This window comes from Elephas maximus, chromosome 27 (assembly GCF_024166365.1).
Source record: "Elephas maximus indicus isolate mEleMax1 chromosome 27, mEleMax1 primary haplotype, whole genome shotgun sequence".
NCBI classification, from domain to species: domain Eukaryota; kingdom Metazoa; phylum Chordata; class Mammalia; order Proboscidea; family Elephantidae; genus Elephas; species Elephas maximus.
The window spans coordinates 1,494,006-1,517,360 of NC_064845.1; the positions used below are offsets into that span (position 1 = coordinate 1,494,006).

The 23,355-nt window shown below is 47.1% G+C and overlaps 1 protein-coding gene across 1 annotated transcript in view; it reads left to right on the forward strand.

Annotated features, from left to right (window-relative positions):
- Positions 1–22,905, forward strand: part of SCN10A (sodium voltage-gated channel alpha subunit 10) — a 100,831-nt gene extending 77,926 nt beyond the window's left edge. The window contains 8 exon segments of the mRNA XM_049870686.1: positions 2,996–3,169; positions 7,606–7,728; positions 8,790–9,074; positions 10,316–10,369; positions 11,245–11,382; positions 13,619–13,723; positions 20,131–20,401; positions 21,698–22,905. Coding sequence (XP_049726643.1) covers positions 2,996–3,169; positions 7,606–7,728; positions 8,790–9,074; positions 10,316–10,369; positions 11,245–11,382; positions 13,619–13,723; positions 20,131–20,401; positions 21,698–22,905 — 2,358 coding nt within the window.
- Positions 22,906–23,355: the final 450 nt, after the last annotated feature.

Sequence of the window (23,355 nt, forward strand, 5' to 3'; positions counted from 1 at the left end):
CACCCTTTGAATAGCGAGGCCTTACAGAAACAGAGGTTCAGAGCTGGGGGGCCCTTCCTGAGCGCTGTGCGGAGTGTCAGCTTTGTAGACAAGGAAAGATGGCTTGCTCTATTCGGTGACTTAGGCCTGTTACACAATCTCAACTAATCATCGCAGCAGACCAAAGGAGACAGACGGAGGGCTCATCGTCCCCCATTGTGCCCATTTTTTGATGAGGAAGTCAAGAAAGTCAAGACTCTTTTTGGGGGAGCCTCGAAGGGACTTGCCAGGGTCCCATCTAATTAGTTAAAGGGCTAGGACTAGAACCCCACTCTCCTAACTTACGGCTCCAAGTGTCTTCACCTGTCTTGTGCCTCATGTGCCATTTGTCCCTGAAAACAGCCTCCTGGATGTCTGGGAACCTACTTAAATCCAGATGTCCCGGGAAGAGTGCTCAGTGGGTGGTCTCAGACTTAGGAAGGGCAAAGGAGAATGAGAAGGCAGAACCTGAGAGGCAGCAGGGAAGCTAGCACAGCAATGACACGGAAACCAAGGGAGGAGAGCGTTTCAAGGAGGGACTGGTCGGCCATCTTGGGAGCAATGGGGTGGGCAAGTGTGGCCAGGCAAGTCCACCTTGACTGCAGCAGCCTTAGCACGGTGGTGGGTACAGTGGCCAAATTCCAGGGACAGGAGGAGGCTGGGCAGTGCTGACTGGGTGCATTCTTCATTACCTCATGGAGTCATGTCTCTCCCATGGGCCTTCTCCCCTCATTTCTCTGCTCGGCCCTGCCCCTTTCCTGACTCCCAGCTGGGAGCTCAGACCCTGCAGCTGTTCCTGCCCCAGCCCGGGCCCAGCCCAGCAGCTCTCACCTTCACTCCCCATCTCCTTCCCCAAGAAACTGATCAGGCTTATACTAAATTTAGTCTTCTCTATGCTTTTACTTTGAGCTTTTTTTTTTTTCTTTAAATAACATGTGTTTTTCTCTGACAAAGTAAAGTGAAAAATAAAAAACTTGGAAATTATAGAAAAATGCAAAGGGGAAAAAGAAGTCACCCATTTTCCCATCATTCAGAGAGAAGCTCACTTTGAAAGCATTTTGGTACCTCCTTCCCATGTTTCTTGTGCACGTAATGCAAAAATAATACTGAAATGAAGCCACATTTAAGTATTCTGTAAGATAATTGCATTTTCTCAGTAAGTACTCTCTTACTACTTTATTTAATGGCCGCAGTGTGTTCCGTTATTCTAGTGTGCCGTAATTTATTTAACCAGTCCCTATGTTTACTTCTGGAGCCCTGGTGGCGCAGTACTTAAATGCTCAGCTGCTAACCGAAAGGCCGGCGGTTCGTACTCACCAGCTGCTCCTCAGGAAAAAGATGTGGCAGTCTGCTCTGGTAAAGATTACAGCCTTGGAAACCCTCTGGGGCAGCTCTACTCTGTCCTGAAGGGTCACTATGAGTCAGGATCAACTCGACAGCAACAGCTGGTATGTTTACTTCTAATATGCAATTCATACCCTTGTATGTGCTCCTCTGGAGAAGTTGGGTTATTTCCCACCTTAGATCTGGTCCTGGAAGCAGAACCTGAAGCAGGGATTCTTGTACCAGCAATTTATTGAAGGGGTGCTGTCAGGTGAAGCCTGTGAGGGAAGCAAGATAGAATAGGGGGAAGAAACAATCCAGTTGTTCTCAAGCGGATTCTGACTCACGACAACCCTAGAGTAGAACTGTGGTCCGTAGGATTTTCATTGGCTGTGACCTTTCGGAGACAGATCAGCAGGCCTTCTTCCAAGGCACCTCTGGATTGGCTCAAACCACCAGCCTTTTGGTTAAGTGGCCAAGCATGATAACCATTTGTGTCACCAAGGCAGCCAGAATAGAGAAAAACAAAAAAACACTGTTGCTGTCGAGTCGAATCCCACTCATAGCAAACCTGTAAAACTGCCCTATACAGCACCTGGGGAATTTGAACAGCTGATCTTTCGGTTAGCAGCCATAGCACTTAACCACTAACTACACCACCAGGGTTTCCAGAATAGAGGAAGGAGCTAGCAAAAATGTGGATTCACATGAAACGCTGCCTCAGCCTGATCCCACGGAGAGCTCTGGAGTGGGAACAGCACCACAGAGCTATCCCACTTTCAGGCCACAGGCAGCCTTTGAAACCCACATATCACCCTGGGGCTGAGGGCTGTCCCCAGGGGAAGGATATAACCTCCTAAGCATGTCCTGAGATGGAGGCAGTTATTTCACGTCAGGTAAGTTCTCAGGGGAAGGAGACATCTGTAGGCTGTGAGCAGCCATCTCTCGCATTCACTGATGGGTGACAGCATGAGCCCTTAGAGAGGACCTGGGCAGGACAAAAACAGCCTCAGCTAATGTTCGCAGGATAAGTTCTTGGAGGTGGAATCGCTGGGTTTCTGAAGGCTTTGAATCATATTGCCAGCTTGGCTTCTCCAAAGGCTGAGCTGGTTTGCACTCCCAGCAGTCATGGATAAGAGCAGCGTCTTCCCCACAGCCATGCGGACACTGCGTTTTCATCCTCACCAACCTGAAAAAAGAAAAATGGCATCTCCTTTTCACATGCGTCTCCTTGATTACCAGAGAGACAGAACACTCTTTCTCAGGGGTTAACTGGCAATTCTTACTTTCGTTTTTGTGAACTGCCTGTGAACATCTTTTGGTGCTGTTATTTTTAAACCAAGCCACCATTAGCATGCCTTTGGTTCACTTCCAAAATCCAGTTCGAGAAGGTTTCCTTTCTCACTTGCATTCAGCTTCCCTGCAAAGTCTAAGTAGGGCTGTGTGTCCCCGCTGGCACTGAGGAAGTCAAGGTTTGTATCTCACAGGTGTCTCCTCCACAATCCCACCTTCACCTCCTCAGGACAGAGAAGACAAAAAGATAGCAGCAGGCTGGTTACCAACTCCATTCGCAGGTGGGCTGTGTCCTCCGCCATCAGCCTGGGCATCAGTGCTGTGTGTCCAGTCAGTCTACCATTCTGCTCCCCTCTTCCAGGCCTTTGAAGACTATTACCTTGAGGAGAAGCCCACGGTGAAGGCCATGCTGGAGTACGCTGACAGGGTGTTCACATTTATCTTTGTGTTTGAGATGCTGCTCAAATGGGTGGCCTACGGCTTCAAGAAGTACTTCACCAACGCCTGGTGCTGGCTGGACTTCCTCATCGTGGACGTGAGTGGCTTAGTGGGCACAGGCAGGGTTGGGGGTGTGCACCTCTGACTGATAGTTGCAGCTCATGCCAAGGAAGCTCAAAGGCCTGGCCCTAAGGGCTACTCCAAAGAAGTTTCAAGCACTTAGCAGAGAACCTGAGAATAGCTCTCAATGCCTGTGGGTGCTAAGACCTGGGTGGCACGAGATTCTGGCACAATGGTGACCCTCAGGTGAGTTTTCAGTTCTTAGGCTTCCACCCAGAAAGACAACTTACTGCCCTCTGCCCTAGCAAGATGACCCATGAGGCTCTCAAAGTTTGATGGCCTGAGGACTACTCAGCACAATATACCCCCCTGCTGATTCAGTGGTGTCTCAGCCTGGGTTCTTTAGAGGAGCAAAACCAGTGAGATGTATAGGGAGAGAGAAAGAGAGACAGAGAGATTTACTTCAAGGAAATGGCTCACACAATTGTGGGGCCTGGGAAGTCCCAAATCCATTGGTCAGGAGGCAGGCTGGAGGCCTCTGCTGGCTCACATGTTTGCAGGGGCTGACGAACCCAAATCTGCAGGTTAGAAGGCAGGCTGGAGGCCTCTGCTGGCTCATGGGATTTTAGGGGCTGGCGAATCCAAAATCTACAGATCAAGGCAGCAGGCTGGAGACTTCTGCAAACTTATATCCTGGAGATCAAGTGATGAGAAGAGTACACGGTCGAGAGAGAGAGAAAGCTTTGCCAGGATATCCACTTCTATTCGGGAGAAAAGCTACATTCCCAAGGAAGTGATTGACTGGTAACATCAGATCACATGGTGGAAAGTGATTACATTATATTACATTATGGAAGAGCCAAACCACTGAGAATCATAGCCTAGCCAAGCTGACCTATGACGTTAACTATCCCGAGTGGTCCTAACGCTGGCTGCACTGTGGAATTGATCACCTGGGGAGTTCTGAATGAACAAACACCCCTATTCCCAGAGATCCGGATCTTACTGGTCTAGAGTGGGTCCCAGGCATCAGTATTTTGTAAAAGCATCCCAAGCATTTCCAGTGTGAAGCCCGGGTTGAGCACCACTGAGCTTATACCACTGGATCCTCCACAGTGGTCCCTTTGGAGAGGTGATGAGCTAAAGCTCATGTGTTCAGACCCAGAGTTACCTGTGGTCACTGATGTCTGCATTAGGGAATTTACCAAGTGCCTCCTACATACTGCATGGGTGATTCCTCAAAGCTGTGAGAGGACTAGCCCCCTTAAAGCCCTCCAAGAGTTTTCCTACCTTCCAAAGTCAGGAGTGGTCTCTCCCTCCTCTTAATGACTACATTGTTCTAACTATTCAGGCCATTGCCCTCTTGGTTTTGAGACATGGCTACCTAAGTTATTTGCTCACTGCTGTACTTCCGAGGATTCCTGCAGGCAGGGTGAAGCATGTGATGTGTTCTCGGCCTCCCCCACCCCAGCAGCTATCAGCACCAAGATCTGCACATCGGAGGTGTTCAGGAAACGTGTCTGTATTTGGTGCCTGCCTCCTGAAGCTGGATGGGGCCCAGTATAGAACATTTTGTCCAGCCTCCTGTGTTGGCAGGTCCTCCCACAGCAGGCCTGTGAGGCCTGAGATGTGAGTCACAGGTGATAATTTTGTGCATATAAAATAATAATTCATAAATGAGGGGAAAATGTTTTCTTCTAGCTACCCACCCCTGTTAGGGCACAGTCACTCCTAGCTTCATAAGTCTCACTAGTTTTAGCCTGATCACCTTAGACGGTCACCCACTCAATCCATCCATCCTCTTACTGCTTCTCCAATTGTTCACCCCCCCCTCCATCCCTCCTTCCATCTATCCAAACATGTATGTTTCTTTTTTCCTCCTTCCAAGCATCCATCCATCTCTTCTTCCTCCATCTATCCAACTCCCTCAGTCCTCTCTTCCATTCATCCACTCCCATTCTTCTTTCCCTCTTTCCTTCTGCTCATCAATCTATCCTAATCTTCCTTCCATTCACCCATTCTCATTCTTCGTTCTCTTTTTGCTTCTGCTTACCAATCTATCCTAATCTTCCTTCCATTCATCCATGTGTTTATCCTTAACCCTTTTATCTTTCTGTCTTTTGATTTGTCCTTTTATCCATCTATCCAGTCATCTGATCTTCTATTCATTCATTCATGCATCTCCCATCCAAGCATCTTCCTATCTATTCATTCTTTTATCTTTCCATTCTTCCTTTAGCTCTTCCACCTATCCTTCCTTTTTTCCACCCATCTGTCCATTCATCTATTTTCCTCCGTTGCTTTAGTCCATCCATCCATTTATTTATCTAATCAATCTTCTATTCATTAATCTCTTCCATTCATCTATTCTATCCAACTTTCTATCTTCCCATTCGTCCATTAGTCATTTTATCCAGCCATCCATCTTCCCCATCCATCCATCCATGCAATCATACTTTTTTCTTTCTTCTTTGTTTTTTCTTCCATGCTTCCAATCAGCTATTCTCCCATCTTTATCTTTTCATTCATCCTTCTCTGCAGCCATCCTTCAACCTTACTTCCAGCTGTTCTTTCTTTCTCCCCTTCCTTCCATCCATACCAGCATGTGACTACCTTTTCTTCCATTTATCAAATGTTTATTGACAACTACTGAATGCAGGATTGGCTTGTGAAATTCTCTGGGAGAGACAAAATCAAGAAATACATATTCTCTATCTGCAGGAGTTTACACTTTAATCTTCCAGCAGATAAGACACACACAGAGAAGTAAATATACTGTAAGCGAGATGTGGTAAGCACTGCTGGGGACAATTAGTGTCCTGGGCACAGAAAGGCATGAGCCTGCTTGCACTGGGAGGGTGAGAGTGGTTGGAAAGGCTTTGTATAGGATGTGGCATTAGATGTGGGGCTTAGAAATAAGCAGCAGCTCAACAAGTACGGAGAGAACTGGAGAGGCCAGTTCCAGTTAAAGATCTCCCTAAGCAAAGGCACAAAAACAGGTGTGTTCAAGGAACAATTTGATTTGGGTAGAATATATGCATGAAACATGACTGAAAAAATAGGTTGCAGCTGCGTAATCCAGGCTAAGGAGTCTGGAGCTTATCCCGAGGGTAAGAACACACCAGTAATGTTTGGGCATGAGATACAGGCGTGCTCCTAATCAGATTTGCAACGGGGAATGGATGGGAAGGATGCAATACTGGGACCTGGAGACCAGTTGGGAAGCTAGTGGCCTGAGTAGCAAACAGAGCTGGGCTTGAATGGCAGGGCTTTGCTGGAGAGATCCCAGCCCTTGGCTGCCCCAACTGCAGATTTTGAACATGAGACAGCATTCCCAGGGGGGTAACAGGAAGACTGAATAGGTCCCAGCATGGAACTGGCTCCATACTTCCCTGTCCTCACTCAGCCAGGCAGCTGAGTGCCACCTGCTGGTAGCTGGAGCCTCTCATGGATGAAGGAAGGGGGTTCTTTCCTTTCCTGTTCTTTGTCCTGGTTGAATAAGCCAGCCATTCAAAGAATGGGCATTGTTTCAGGCTATAGTGTCCGAGGGTTAACCCCTCCCTTTCTGGAGTTCCTGTGTGTATCTCTGCCTAGCTGCCAGGATGAGCTAATCCTGAATTCATTCATGGTGCAGTGGGGGGGGGGGGGGTCTCACCAGATTGTGTCACGGCCTCTGCCAGGCTCAAGCCTATGGATATGGCTTCTCCCTGGCACCTTCAAAGTTCCAGGGAGGTGTGACCATTTCTCTATGTCAGTCTGTGTCCTTTGCAGTCCTTTGACCACCACTTAAAGAATGTGAAAAACTGACAGACCAATATGGACTCACAACTGAGTCATCGTATCTCAGATACTGTCTCAGGTAGACCTCAGGGACACATGCCAGTCACACTTGCTGAAGCACTGAAGAGCTGCAAGGACCTTGAAATTCTCTTACTCTGGCTGTCTCATTTCACAAAGGGTAGAAGTACAGCCTGGACTTGCAAGGCACTGAGCCAAGGTCATAAAGAATCAGTGGTGAGAGGGGACTAGACCCCACTTAGACCACTTCTCTGGACAAATGCAATTGTGACTGTTTATGTCCCTCAAAGTAAACTTCTCAGTATAGCCCCATTAAGGACCATCATCTCTGTAAAATCTCTAAAACTCAACCAAAGTTTCAAGACTGCTGGGGACTCGTTGGTGTCCCTGTAGGGAGAGGAGCTTGACCGCCTACATACCAGGAGGTAGCAATGCAGGAGACACTGAATTTTTTTACCCAGAGGTTCCTATAAGTGATGAATAAAAGCTTTAACAAAAGAGAAGGGACCGTACTCTCTCTAGACTTTCCTTCGGAGTTCAGGATAAGGTGGACTGGAAAACAATGGCTCAGACAGAGAAGGGGGGGGAGGGTGGGCAGGGAGTCCCTATCTTCTCCTACCAGGACCGCCTTTCTGGAACCCTAGTGTGATATTTTTGCTCTCTGCCTGTACTCAGATCTCACTGACAAGCCTCATAGCAAAGATCCTGCAATATTCTGATATGGCATCTATCAAAGCCCTTCGCACTCTCCGTGCCCTGCGGCCACTGCGGGCTCTGTCTCGATTTGAAGGCATGCGGGTAAGACCACAGCCCTGATCTGCAGCATTTTGTAATCCTTCCCCCTTTAACACCCACCATACTACCCACCCTGAGCTCCAAGACCCTCCTCCAAAAGTCAGCTCTGGATCCTTCCTTCCCTCTCTAACTTGAGTTGTTCTGCAGTGTCCTAATTCTTCTTGTTCTCCTTCAAGTCCCTTTGTAAGCCCCTCTTCCCTTCCCACCTCTAAATTTCACATCCACCAGTGCTCAGACCTCACCTCCTCTCATTCTTAGTGAAGTCACCCCGATTCATGGCTCCACAAAGAACTGCTTGTCACAGTCTCCCACCGCTGCCGCGTGGCCTTATTGCCAACATCTCTAGAACATCCTAAGTTCTTTATCCTCCCATGACAGATGAGCTTTTCCTCTAACACTCCATTTAAATGTAGTGGCGCCGTCTTTCAGCTTGGCACCTCAGGCACCACCACCTCCTGGAATACAACTTCTCGCTGACCTAAGGATGTCATCAGGTCCTGTGGATTTTTCCCTACATCCACCCCTTTCCTTATCCATCACCATCAGCCTCCACCTCGTCCTCACTGTCATTCCCAGGAAGGGCTGCTCACAAGCCTGGCCCTTCTTTTCAGGGAGAATGAGTAGCTGCTAATTTTTTCCCTCCCCTTTCTCATGCTTACAAAGGCCTCACAAAGCAGAAAGTGAGGTTTGCTTTCTTCCTCCACCATTGGCTCCAAGTAGACATCGTATTTTTAAAAACAAAAGCTGACTTTTAAAATTGACTTGTGCCTTTGCAAACATTAGAAGCTTAAGACTGAAATAGTTTGAAGTTTATTTTCTGTTACCTCCAGGCTCTTGTTTGATGATTTAAAAATGAGCAAGTTTGCGAATACGGGCTTAGGTGTTCGCTAATTCTTGGCCAAAGAATCAGTCTTCTGAGTCTGAAATATTGCACTAACTAACAGAATTCTCTTGCTGCTTCCAAAGACCACTAACTCATGCACCAGCCTGAGTGGAAGTGGAAGCCAGCAGAGAAGGGTGGGCATTCGTGAGGTTCCAGGTCCTTTTGCATTTCCCCCCTCCAGGTGGTTGTGGATGCCCTGGTGGGTGCCATCCCGTCCATCATGAACGTCCTCCTCGTCTGCCTCATCTTCTGGCTCATCTTCAGCATCATGGGCGTGAACCTCTTCGCGGGGAAGTTTTGGAGATGCATCAACACCACCAATGGACATTTTCCTCTTGTGCCCTTGTCCATTGTGAATAACGAGTCTGATTGTAAATTTCAAAACTACACTGGCAACTTCTTCTGGGTCAATGTGAAGGTCAACTTTGATAACGTTGCAATGGGTTACCTTGCACTTCTTCAGGTGGTGAGTCCTGAGATCAACCATGTCTCTTCCCTGGATGCTGGATGAAATGGAGGCATCTGGGGTCTTCCAGAAGATGCTGTGTAGAGATTTTGTAAGGGGAAGAACATGGTGTGAACTGAGGTCATTCCGTATCCCTGCAGACCATGAATCTAGAAGGGCTTACTAGCGAGTTTGATCTCACAGTGGTGCAAATTAGAAAAGTGTGGGCTAGTAGAATAAACGGGTGGGTCTGCCATGGCCATGTCAGGTGATGACTTAGAACATACTACCTGTAAAAAAGACATGGTAGAATCACACGTTCAGTCTTCTACTTTATGTCATCTCTAGATGGTAATAAATTATGTCCCAGGTCTATTGTAATGACAGATAATGTTGGTGATGATGACAGTCAAGCACGTTCACACTTTTGTTCATTCATTTACTCATTCATCCCTCACCTTCATCCACTTATTCATTCAGTGCTCCTTTTATTCAAGCGTTGTACAATCACTTGTACATCTATCATGCCGTTACCCAGGAATTCCTGCATTACACCATTTGTTCATGAATTCACTCAACAAATGATTTCAGAGTAGCTACGGTGTATTAAGCACTGTGCTCAGCCCTGGAAGACACAGAGATATGTCAGAACTGGTCTGGCAGCTCATGCTATATGCAGAAAAACAGATAAGTAAGCAGATCAAAACAGCCTGTCAAGTGTTCTAACAGGCCTGGAGGGCAAAAGATGAGGCTTTGTCCATGCCCTGCACGTGCCGGAAGACATAACCCATCTCCAGACTTCAAAAAATGCTAAACCTGTAAGGAACACAGAGGCCTTCTACACCCACGTTCCCCATTTTCCAAATGGGGAAGAATCCCATTCTTCTGTCATGAGCATAAGATGGGAAAGTGGTTGAGAAAATGTCAGCCCAGCAAAGGGGAATGCCTTGGTTGAGAACACAGAGCAACTTAATAGTAGTGGAACTAGAAGTCAGATATCTTGGCACAAAGTCCATGCTGTGTTATGGAATATTCCATGTCTTAATGCCACTCTATTCTGAAACAGCTGCATAGAATTAGTTTAAATGCTCTTGTGAGAGTACTGAAGAGGTGGGAATCTTTCTTTTCTCCTTTCCTGCCCAAGCCTTTCTTCCTCAAGTCTCCTTAGCTGGCCTCCTCTCTCTCTGGGTCGCCATGACTTAGGAAGGGTCCAGTGTAAATGGATGGGCAGACACTGAGTGGCCTCTGATCCTTGTTTCCAGGCAACCTTCAAAGGCTGGATGGATATCATGTATGCAGCTGTCGATTCCCGAGAGGTGAGTCTCAGGCCACCGTGTCTCTCCCCACATCGGTCTATATCTGAAATGGAATGAAGATAATCTTGGTACTGGAAGAGATGATCACCCAGCAGCTTCACACTATCCTGCCCTGGAGCAGTGTCCAGCTGTCTTCTGTTGGATGTTTAAGTCGGCCTAGCCTGTTCCCTTCCATGCACACTCTCCAGGCCCCTCAGGCTCTTCCTCTGCTCACCCTGAGGAAAGCATCAAATATTCCTAAAGGACTGTGAGCAGGGGCCACTCCCTGAACAGAAGTGGGAGGGGAGAAGTGACTAGAACAAAGGGGAGTCCAATGGATTGAGGTGGAATTTCAGGCAGTATCATGACAGGCAGGTGGAAGAAATGCTGTTGGGGAAGAAGACCCTTTTTCATGTAGCAGATACTGTTGATGCCTCATGTCCCCTCAGCCCACATCTGGTAGTCCCCTCCCGTGTTGCATATCTGATTCTCTGTCTGAAGACTTTCTTCAGCACTGGAGAGCTTGCTCAGCAACCCACTCCCTCAAGCACAGGGGATTTAATATCTCCAGAGGCAACTCTTACCACTGAGGTATGGAAGTCTGTGGATATACACTCCCGCTTCCCTGTCCATTCTGAGGTGTGTTCTACACTGTTCCTCAGAGGGCCCCAGCAGGAGTGAATATCAGTTTCCTGCAGTGATGACCTTCTCAATAATAACACCCACTTCGTTAGCTTTTCTCTTGTTCCTGCTTATTCTCTCTAATCTTTCATTCCTTCTTCCAGGGATCGTCTCCCAGATAAACTACCTACCCCCAAGTTCTTGTCTCAGGTTTTGCTCCTAGGGTGAACCCAAATTAAGACACCATCCTCCCTACACTCCACCTCTGATTACAGGTGAACATGCAGCCCAAGTGGGAAGACAACGTGTACATGTACTTGTACTTTGTCATCTTCATCATTTTTGGTGGCTTCTTCACACTGAATCTCTTCGTTGGGGTCATAATTGACAACTTCAATCAACAGAAGAAAAAGATAAGTGGGGCTCGGGGGCTTCTGCTATAGTGAATCTAATAACTCCTAACCCACTGGGACCAGCAGTGCCCTGTCACCTGACCATCCCTGCCCTCATGACTAAAGCCAGCACTACTCACAGCCTTTCACACATGACAGGGAGCCCAATTTTGGCCTTTAACGCCAACGTCAGCCTTTGTTCCCTGACTGCAGCTCTTGCCCCTGCTAGTGTCTGGGCTACTTTTGGAAAAGCTGGGTTTCTCTCTGTGTCAACATTCACTCCCCTGGGTTCCCATTCTCCTTCCCGTCTGGAATCGGGTGTGCTGGATGTGTTCCAGGTGATCCCTGGGAAATCCCAACAGAGGAAGAACGAATGCCAGCACTTGCTGCCTCTGTTTGGGGCCCCGACCCAAACACTGAACCAGAGCCCCTTGGGGAGGTCCAGGGCCCCAGTGATGTCAGAATTCCAACACTCCTTGGCATGGGAAGGAAGGCTCTTGCCTCCGTGGGCGCTGACTCAGATTGATAGGAACCCAATCCCAGATGATCCCTCATGTTTATATTAAAATATGGGGGCAATAAAGTTTAAAAATATTTTCTCTGGGTGGCAGAAATGGTGAAGTGCTATGCTACTTACCAAAATGTTGGCAGTTTAAATCCACCCAGAGGCACCTCAGAAGAAAGAACTGGTGTTCTACCGTTAAAAACAAAATGGAGCGTAGTCCTACTCTGAAATACACAGGGTTGCCATGAGCCAAAATCAACTTAACAGCAACTGGTTTGGTTTGGTTTTTTAACACCTCTGTGAGGTAGATGGGACACCATTTTAGATTTGTGTAAGCCAAGATCCAGAGGAAAAAGGGGTCACAGGGGCACAGCATTAGTTTTGGCAGCAGATAAGCCTGGGTTTACATTCCCAATTGAACCACTTGCCAGATGCGGTTTTAAAACTTCTCCAAGCCTCAGTGTTCTCATCCATTCAATGAGGCTGATGATACCTACCCACGGAATTGTACAAGAGGTGAATAAAGCCCTGTACCAAGCACACCCAGTGTAGGGTGGAGCACAGAGAGGGCACTAAATCCCAGGTGTTACTATTATAATTTCGATTACATATCCAGTGGGTTAGACACCCCTCCTGCAGGAGATCCTCTGCCAGGGTTCTGGGAAGGAGAATCAGGCAGGACAGACCTGTGGGAGCCCAGGGGCCCAGCAAGACAGCTGTGAAGTGCTGACCAGTGTCATCAGTAACCCAAGGGGGCTTTGAGATCATTCTGAGCAACCCCTTCTCCCATTTTACAGATAAGGAAGCTGAGACTCAGAGAGGGAGCTAGCCATGTTAACTGACAGAATGAGAAGAGGCGGTGATCAAGCTGGGGCAAGAAACTCCCTGTCCAGAATTCTCAGTATGGCTCACCCAGTGCCCACAAACTGACTGCTCCTGCCCCCACTGAGGCCCCCCTCCCCAGGAAGCCCTTGTGCCCATTAATTTTCTAAAACCTGCTCTCAAATCCCAGATCTCAGCCCACGTTCCAGGACTTGCAGTGACTAATTTACATGAACATTCTATCGAAATGGGTAGCTTTCAAATTATATCAGGAAGTGAAGGTGAAAAGTTGAATAAAGGAGGCCCAAAGGGCCCCCAAAAGAAAACGAACACCCAGTCCTAAGGAAGGAAGTCATCAATTATGGAACTTCTGGCATGGTAACAGCCCAGTCCATTAACTCAACAGAACTAATTAGCGGTCCCTCTAAGTCCAAGGACTGGAGGGTAAGGCAGTTAACTAATTAGACAGGTCCTCCTCACCAGAAAGGGGTCAAGGGGCTGGGTCCCCACAGTCTTTGCTCTAGGAGACCCTGGAGAAGCTCTTGCCCCTTGAGGGACTGGGACTCTAGAAGCCCAGTGAATTTGACTGGAACAAGCAAATTGTCTCAGGCTCAGATTTGAGGCTATATGACCTTCTCCTCGAGTCATGTTCCCAAGGCCTCAACTCTTCATCCAGGCACTGTCTCTGAGTTCCTGGGGAAGAGAAATAGGCTTTGCTTCAGAGACCCAGGCAGGGAGTCAGAGATGGAGTCAATCCCACCTACTCTGTGACTGGTTGTGGAACTATGCAGAACACTCCATGATCCATGATTCTTTCTGCAAAAGAGGGGAGAGGGCAGAAATGATCCTCTTCCATGGTGCTCCGTTTCTGGCATCTCTTTGGACTCTAGTTGTTTTAATAAGAATGGTGCGTGTTATCCTCTCCTGCACCTAGGGGGCCAAGACATCTTCATGACGGAGGAGCAGAAGAAGTACTACAACGCCATGAAGAAGCTGGGCTCCAAGAAGCCCCAGAAGCCCATCCCACGGCCTCAGGTGAGCTTCAAAGATTCCCTCTAGCAAAGCAAGTCTATGAATTCAGCCTGAGAGCCCAAGCCTGTGCTGTGTAAGGGCCTGGCCAGGCTTCCCATGGGGGAAGAGATCTGGTTGAGTCAACGTGAGAATGATAGTTGTCCCCAGACCCAAGAAATGAGGCAGCTCTGGTCTTCTGGAGTGAATGTGCCTCCTGTAGGCATTCCAAAAAAACCTGTCTGTGTAAGTACTAAATTCCCCAGAGGTTTTAGGGTTCTATCAGAGGAATGGAAGTACATCAAGCTACATGATAGTGAGGGTGGTTAGAACCCTGAAATGAAACACTGTGTGGTTATAGATCACGAGCTATGTTGTAATGGTTCTTCAGCTTCATCCTACATTCCACCCCATGCCTACAGGTAGACAGAGAGGAAATGGCCAAAACCCAACCCCCTGGAATCCAGGGCCCAGTCATGGTCATGGCCAGGTGACCCAATAGGAGCTAAGAGTTATCCCACTCTGGAATTTAAAGATTGGCCAAAAATTAGGGTCTGACCCTACTTGACTCTTTTATTCAAAGACCCCAAGAGACATGCCATTTTATTCCTCCATCAAGTGCAGCACGCAGACCATACATGATATTATCCAAGTCCTTCTCAGTTCTTTGCCGGAAGATGGAACACTGAACCGCTGGGTGGCCCCAAGATGGCACCCCTGTTGGGAATGGATGAACAGGCTTGGGGGTGGGAATGTTGGTATGCTGGAAATATACAACTGAACCTCTGCAAGGAATTTTTGAGCCATCCACTCCAGTGAATGGAACTGGCGTCTTGTCCGTTTACACAACCTGTGGCTAAGATGCAACATAAATGAAGAAAACCACAGGCACTTCCCATGCCACAATTCCATTAGCCCTTCCCCACACAAGGGCAAAGCCTAAGGACTTTAAACAAAGGGGAAGGCCTTTCCCTAAATGAATTAGGGAGACGTACATTCCACTGGCCAACGCATCGTTGCTGTTGTTGTCGATATTATTAGTGACTTTAAAATGGAGTCTATTCAGATTCATGGGATTTCCAAATCAAGGTGGGAAATTTGTGTTAAAAACTCCAAATTTTGTGAGCACAGAAGCCTGCAAACTTATAAGAGAAAAAAAAAATGACCTCTGGCACACTTTACTTGGAAACGGTGGTCACAAATTTATTAATGTTTTCTATTAAGATAAGAAGCGTTATAGTGGGGGGTGATAGGAGGTTCATACCTCCAAGACTGAGCAAACCATCAGACTCAAGTCAAGGGATGTAGGAGGAGGACTCGGAGACTTATTGAGAAGCAAAAAGTTGAGTCCTTGGCTGGCCTTTACTGATGGCTGGCCTCATGGTGAGTGTACACTTAAACCAGACACTGAAGACTTGGGCTCAAGCCCACACCCTGTAGGGGCAGCCCTTAGCAAAATCATGAAGGCTTTTGGCATTTTCCCACACACACTGCTCAGTCTCTCTGCAACATCCCAGCTTTCCTCTCTCATCTACCTATGCCACAAGGAGGTTGACAAACTTCCTCCTTTCAAGGAAGACAGTCTCCCTGGAACAAGGTGGGCTGTTTTTCACAAAGGGATCCTGGAGAGGACCCTTTCTTAATACAAAGGTATGGACCTAGAGTTAGAATTCCAGGCATTACAGTAGAAGTGGGAATGGAATATTTGGTCAGAGAGACCTGCAACAAAATCGTCATCTCTCCTAATTAAGCCACAATCAAGATCCTCCAAGGTTGGCACTGGGGCTGGTCTTCCACACGGGAAAGGGAAGTGAAACCTCATAACCCAACTCTGTTCCTGAGATGCACCATCCCTCTGAGGCAGGAGATGCATTACTAATTAACAAGGAACACTATCTTGGCCTTTAGTGGAAGAACATGGCTCTCCCCTTCATACTCTGACCCAAGCATAGAAAATACTCTTCCCTTTGTTCCCCTTGGCACAAGCAAGAATATTTAAACAAGACTTTGAAGTCTTTGGTGCCAACAGGGAAACCACCAGAGCAGGTCCCAAGCAGAAACTGCATATGGCTACTCTCCAAGGCCCACAGGTCTTGGCCCATCTTGCTCCTGGCAGGTATCCATATGGAAGGCACCATCTTGGCACCCACCATTCAGTGGCACAAGCCTGGACATCTGCCCTCCTCAAAGTCCAGAGCCAAGAAGCAACCCAAGGGAAAAGAGAACTTTCCACTTCTACCTAAGACTTACCTTCCCAGTACCTGTATCCTTTTCACCAGATAATTGGCACTAGAATTAGGTCAGGTTCCCCACTTAGGTTCCCCATTTAAGTTCCCCAACAGATCAAGCTGGTCAGATAAGCAGATCATTGGCACAGGAGTTCTGCCCCTGGGCACGTGGGTTCCATTTCATGCCAGGGCCAACCCAGACTGCATGGGGACCCAACACATACACACCACACCCTGCCTCCGGTAAAGCCCAAGTTCTAATGTTTCATCCACAGCAAAGACTAAGGGTTCCAGGAGACTGGGGATTTTTATTCTATAACATTTCCTGCTATAGAAATCACTAAAAGCAGGTTTCACACAACTCCATTTTATAGGAAAATAATGGGCTGTAGAATGTCACATTCTCTGCCCCCCACTTCATCATCTCTGGGAGCATCAAGGGTTGCAAAGATGTGATCTCTGCTCACAGGCTACGCCAAAAGCAGCCAGCAAGTGGCTCCATTCCTAGGGTCTGAATATCCAGAACAAATCCTACATTCAGACATTTAGCAATGCCATCCCTGCTCTGTTTAATGAGAAGTCATGTGGCCATGAATGGGCCTGTATTTTTTCACCATTTTCACTGATGACACAGAAGAGATTTTTGACTCAGGAATCCCCCTTCACCCAAGGAAAGACATGAACCAGCAGTTATGCACAGAGCCTGACCCACGTGGGTCGGATTCTTTGCTCTGATGCAGCAGGGTAGCTCCCCATCCCGCATAGGCAGAAGGCAGGGACCAGCCTCTGTCCCAGCACTTAACCCCTCTGCTTACTCTGCAGCTCCTGGGAGCTCCCTGGGGACGCAGGACAGGTTCCTCTCCTCCTCTCTCATAGCCAGTCACACAGAGCCTTGAACACAGTGCGTACACCATTCAACTTGATCAAACCTAGTTGTTGTTGTTGGGTGCTGTCGAGTAGACTCCAACTCACAATGACCGCATGTGAGAGAAGACAGCTGACCCACAGGGTTTTCTTGGCTGTCATCTTTGGGTGGCCTTATAGCTTCGTCTGAGGCACAGCTAATCAGAGATTTCTGCTGTGTCACCCGTCTTTGAGCAATTAATTAGTATCTGTTGTGTACGAGGCACTATGCAGACAGCAGTGAGAGAGCAGTGAGCAAGACGGATGAAGCCCTTGCCCTCACAGAGATTACAGTACAAATAATCAGCAAACATCACACATGCGTTAATCCACGGGGAAAGATAATAGTGTGTATGGAGAACACACCAGGGCACCTGAACTAGTTCTAGAGTTTCCAAGGAGGGAAGTCAGGGCTGAGGTATGAAGAATAAAAGAAGTTGCCCAGGTGATGGGCTGTCATTCCAGGCAGAGAACACCTAAATCCTGTGCAAAGTGCTCAATGCATAAAGTTCAGAAACGGAAATTAATCTGTGGCAGGATTTCTCAGCTTCAGCATTGTTGACATTTTGGGCCAGTATAATTCTTCGTTGGCGGGGGCTGGGGGGTGGGCTCTCCTGTGCATTATAAGATTTTTAGCAGCATCCCTGGCCTCAACCCATTAGATATAAGTAACAGCCCCCCACCACCCAGTTGTAACAGCCACCAGTGTCTCCAAGCTATGTCAAATATCCCCTGGGGATGGGGCAAAATTGGCCCCAAGGTTAAGAACCACTGAAGTATGGTACTAGAAGTGAGGATAGTGTTTTCCATTAGTTGGGGGGTGATGACGAGCATCTGGTATTCTGGTAATCTATTTCTTGACCTGGGTGCTGGTTATATGGATATGTTCATTTTGTGAAATCTATTGAGCTGTACCATCACAATTCATGTAGTTTTCTATATGAATGTTTTACTCCAACAAAACTTACATTGTAAAAAATTCACATATATATACATATATAAGAAAAAAATATATCAAAATCAATGAATCTAGCACCCCTTCCAAGAATTAAAGTATTTGAACAGGTGAGAGAAGGTCAGTGACTGGAGAACAATGGGAGAGGCCAGTAATTCCTTTATCCCATGGTAAAATGGGAGGCAGCTGACGAGAGTCAAATAATCAGGTCCACATTTCTGAAGGATCAGTCTAGTGCCTATGTGGAAAATGGGTCAGTGAGGATGGGGATGGCAAGAATTCTATAGTGAGTCTTTTGATTGGTCATTCGAGACATCCAGATGAGAGACAGTGATGGTTTCAACTAGCGTATGCAATGGCAACAGAAAGAAGGACATGATTTGAGAAATATTTAGATTATATCATAAGAACTAGGTGGTTGTTTGGATATGGGGGCCTTGGAGATAGGGCAGTATCATAAGCAATTGTGTGATGGCGGAGCTGTCCTGAGAAAGAAGTAGCTTTGTTGAAGGAAGAGAATTTTGGTGCTTTGCCCAATAGGTGTGACTTGGCTGTGAGAAGTCGAAGTGGAGGTGTTGGGAAGCCAGTTGAATAAAAAGGTTTACAGCTCAGAACAGAGGCCTAAAGTCAAAGGTGTGTATGTGGGACCTGTACCATGAGAGTGGCTGGAGAGATTGCCAAAGGAGAAATAAGAGGATGAAAAGCAAAGTGGATGCAGGACTGAACCTGGGTAACTCTAATATCTAAAGATTGGGTAAAGGAAACTAAGAAAGACAGTATTAAGAGACATGAAAAAAAAAAAAAAAACAGGAAAGTGAATCATGAAACCAAGAAAGGAGAGTTGCAATATGGAAGGAGTGGTGAGCAATGTGAAGCAAATATCCGTTGATTTTAGCATTGTGGAGGTCATTAGTGATCTTTGCAAGAGCCATTCCTAAGGCAAGGTGGGGGAAAGCTATGTTGCAGTGTGTTGAGGAGTGAATGGGAGACTGTGATTATGCACAACTCTTTCAAGAAACTTAGCTGTGAAAGCGGGGAGAGAAGTGGAGTCGTAGCTGAAGGGGGATGTGAGGTTCAGGAAGACTTTTCATTAAGTTAGAAAAAACTAGGTCATTAGAGATTTAGCTAAGGAGCTGAGAGACAAAGAGTCAACCATGTGGGTATGAAAGGTGCCTGGGATAATGGTCAAGAACCGCACTCATCAGTAATGAAGCAGAACGATCAGGAAGTTGGTAGGTGACAACAATGAGGAAGAGGTGAAGGTGGGCTAGCTAGGTGACACAAGACTCAGTGAAAAGGGAGTTTTACAAGATGTATGAAGAGCAAATATCTGCAAGTGGCAGTAGGGAACAAGAAAGACCTCAGGCCCGCCCCCCAGCCCTGGAGTACATGGGGTGGGGAAAATGAGAAGCCATTGGATCAGAGATGTTTGCAGATCAAGGCAGGCAAGCTCCATAGTGTTTAGAAGAAGGATTTGGGAGGAAGATGAGGTGGAGAGAATGGGCCAGGATCAAGGGCTTACAGAGCAGTAAGATGCTAAGTGAATGGAAAAGAATAGGGGCTATACTAGGACCTTTTTAAAGACATTATAAAATAGCCAGATAAAAATGATCCCTTGGTTTCCTCAGCCACTCTGCTTCCCTCCAGGAAGGTTAATGACCAAGACCTGACCCCGTGCTCTGTACCTGCATTTGCTTAGGTATCTGTGCAAGCCTAGGAATGAAGAGAGATCATTTCCGGGAATGGGTTACACCACTGCACTTAACTTTACCCGCAGTAGAGTAGTTCAAATTAATAATTCCACATTTCTTGAACTCTTGAATCTTGCTATGGGCAGGGTACTACAGGAACACAAAGTTGAGTAACACAAAGTTGAGTTACACATGGCCCCCCACCCTCAAATAACTCATTAATTGTCCAGTAGAAAAGAAAATGCTTAAAACTCAAGACTGACTCTATAAAGCCTGAGGGCACTTAAAGGAAGGACAGACCAGTGTGGTGTGAGGTGGCTAAGGAAACCTCCCTGGAGGAAGTAGGACTTGTGACAGATGGATCAGTCAGGACTATTGGAATTTAGATAAGAGAGGGGACCGGAAAGGCATTCCAAATGGAGGGAAGAGCCTGGAAAAAGGCAATATGCAGTGACTTCAAGGGACTGTGATTGGTGGAGCAAAGCGATAGAATCAACTAAGAGTGAAATTTTGAGACAGGTAAGGACAGGACTTGGCTTCTGTGGAGTGAGAGAGATAAAAGAGACTTAAAACCCATCCAGATAGAACTCAGCCTCTCCAGATGCCTGGTTTCTATTGGCCCAGAGGCCCTGATACCACCATCTCTTGTTTTCTCAGAACAAGTATCAAGGCTTCGTCTTTGACATTGTGACCAGACAGGCTTTTGACATCGTCATCATGGTCCTCATCTGCCTCAACATGATCACCATGATGGTGGAAACTGATGATCAGAGTGAAGAAAAGACAAAAATCCTCAACAAAATCAACCAGTTCTTTGTGGCTGTCTTCACCTGCGAGTGCGTCCTGAAGATGTTTGCCCTGAGGCATTACTACTTCACCAATGGCTGGAATGTATTTGACTTCATTGTCGTGCTTCTCTCCATTGGGAGTAAGTGGGCCATACACATGATGGGGAGCCCAGCCTCCACTTTGAGTTGTATAGGCTGCTCTTTTCAAAACTAAGGAGGAAACCAATAGGTTTTTTTAAATACATATTACATGTTAGAGGAGCCCAGAATTTGCTGTTTTCCCAGCACAGCAGATTTAAAATGCATGTGGGCTGCTCTCTCAGTGAAATGAAGTTTCATTGCTCTTTGCCATTTTGTCATGAAGTGTTTTCAGGCACCTACTGTGTGCACAGCCCATGGCCAGCCCTTGGAAACTGACAGTGAATGATCACTCCTCCAAAGACCCTAAAACTGTAAGATGATGACGCTTCCAGTGGGCTTTGCCTTTATGCTCTTCCCAAAAGAGGGTGGGAGGTAGAGGAAGAGGATCAACGGAACTTTGCCAAGAGAGAGAGCATGCTACTGCACCTTTCACCATTTGTCCTGAGAGGTTTTGAATCTTCTTTTATCCAAAGACCTTGCCTCATCCTTTGATGGTCTCAATAGGCCCTCTGTAGGCCCCTCTCAATAGGCCCCAAGACCAAGCTTAAGAAATCTTCAAGTTAACCATTATATAGGGAGATATATGCATTCTTCATCTTCCTAACCTTGTTCGTAGTTGGGGTAGAGGGCTGTAACTGACCCTAAAAAAACCCATCTCCAAGCATTAACATAGTGTTCAAACACAGCTGGAAATGAAAGAAACAAATATAAGCCATTATGCAGACAGCTGGCCACTCAAAGCCATCCTGCCTTAGCTGTCAGCAAGTTCCCTGACTCTTCAGGGCCCCTTGTAATTAATACCAGGCTCTGTACAATTAATCACAGGAGTATGTGCCAGAAACTGAGTCAATCTTCACAGTAGGAGATAGGGAGACGAATCATAGGGGGTCCTGGACTTCATTGAGCAGAAGACCAGGATGGAAGGAAAGGCATGACCTGAAGACTGCATTCTCGAAGATCAGGGTCTGTGTTGTAGATGAAAACAGACAAAAACTGTGACCATAGAGAATTGTGACCATGGAGGTTGACTGAGAACATTCCAGGTGGAGGTAAAAATCAGAATATGGTAGGAAGGATGAGACTTTTATAAGGGAGAGAGGATTTGTGCAGTGAACATTTACTGACACCCTCTTTTGTGCCAACCACCATGCCGGGTTCAGAGGGCAGAGTCCTTGAACAGGAGTGCTCACATGGAGGTCCATAGTGAGCAGAGATGAGGGCATGTGATCCCAGCTCAGTTTGTCAGGCCTCATGGTTGGAAGCACTATTAATATAATGTCCTCTCTCTTTTAAAGGCCAGGTGTTTTCTGTAATCATGAAGTCACTTGACAATTACTTCTCCCCAACACTCTTCCGCGTCATCCGCCTGGCCCGAATCGGCCGCATCCTCAGACTAATTCGAGCAGCCAAGGGGATCAGGACACTGCTCTTTGCCCTCATGATGTCCCTGCCCGCCCTGTTCAACATCGGCCTTCTGCTCTTTCTCGTCATGTTCATCTACTCCATCTTCGGCATGTCCAGCTTTGCATACGTCAAATGGGAGGCTGGCATCGATGACATGTTCAACTTCCGGACCTTTGCCAACAGCATGCTGTGCCTCTTCCAGATCACCACGTCGGCCGGCTGGGATGGCCTCCTCAGTCCCATCCTCAACACAGGGCCCCCCTACTGTGACCCCAATCTGCTCAACAGCAATGGCTCCCGGGGGAACTGTGGGAGCCCAGCCGTGGGCATCCTGTTCTTTACCACCTACATCATCATCTCCTTCCTCATCGTGGTCAACATGTACATTGCAGTAATTCTGGAGAACTTCAATGTCGCCACAGAGGAGAGCACCGAGCCCCTGAGCGAGGATGACTTTGACATGTTCTATGAGACCTGGGAGAAGTTTGACCCCGAGGCCACCCAGTTCATTACCTTTTCTGCCCTCTCAGACTTTGCAGACACCCTTTCTGGCCCCCTGAGAATCCCGAAGCCCAATCGGAATATATTAATCCAGATGGACCTGCCCTTAGTCCCTGGAGATAAGATCCACTGTTTGGATATCCTTTTCGCCTTCACCAAGAATGTGTTGGGAGAATCTGGGGAATTGGATTCTCTGAAGGCAAATATGGAAGAGAAATTTATGGCAACTAATCTTTCAAAGGCATCTTATGAGCCAATAGCAACCACCCTGCGGTGGAAGCAAGAAGACATGTCAGCCACTGTCATCCAGAAGGCTTATCGGAAACATATGCTTCAACGCTCCATGACCATCCTAAACTCCACAGGTGTGCCAAGGGCTGAGGAGGAGACCGTGTCACCCACACATGAAGGCTTTGTTGCATTCACAGCAAATGACAATTGTGTGCTCCCAGACAAATCTGAAACAGCATCTGTCACATCTTTCCCACCATCTTATGACAGCGTCACTAGAGGCCTCAGTGATAGAGCCCACCTGAGCACATCGAGCTCAATGCAGAATGAAGATGAAGTAACCAGGAAGGAAGCAGGGCCACAGTGACGACATTTCAGCATGGATATATCTCATGGTGTATACTTCCGATCTGTGACAATTCTTTCTCACTACAGATGGCACCCAACTACCACCTCACTAATGCATGTCACTGGTCACACTGTCAGAACAAGCAGGGGACAGCAGTTGGTGCCCATCTTTGGAGAAGCCCCCATACACCAACAGGGGACATAATCAACAGCATCTCCACTGTGACTTTGCTTATGAATTTCAGTATCAGATAGAGGGTTCCCTTACTTTCCAGAACACTTCCCTTGTCCTTTTATTTTGGTTGTGACCAAGCTTACATTTACCCAGACCAACGTCTCAGGACCAGAACTTCCAGGGATATACGGCAAGGACGTTACTGAAGGTTCAAGGTGGTTCTCTATGTAATATTGCATAGAGATTGGCAATGTTATTTAGGATTTTGCATGAATGCATGTCGAAAGCTTCCAG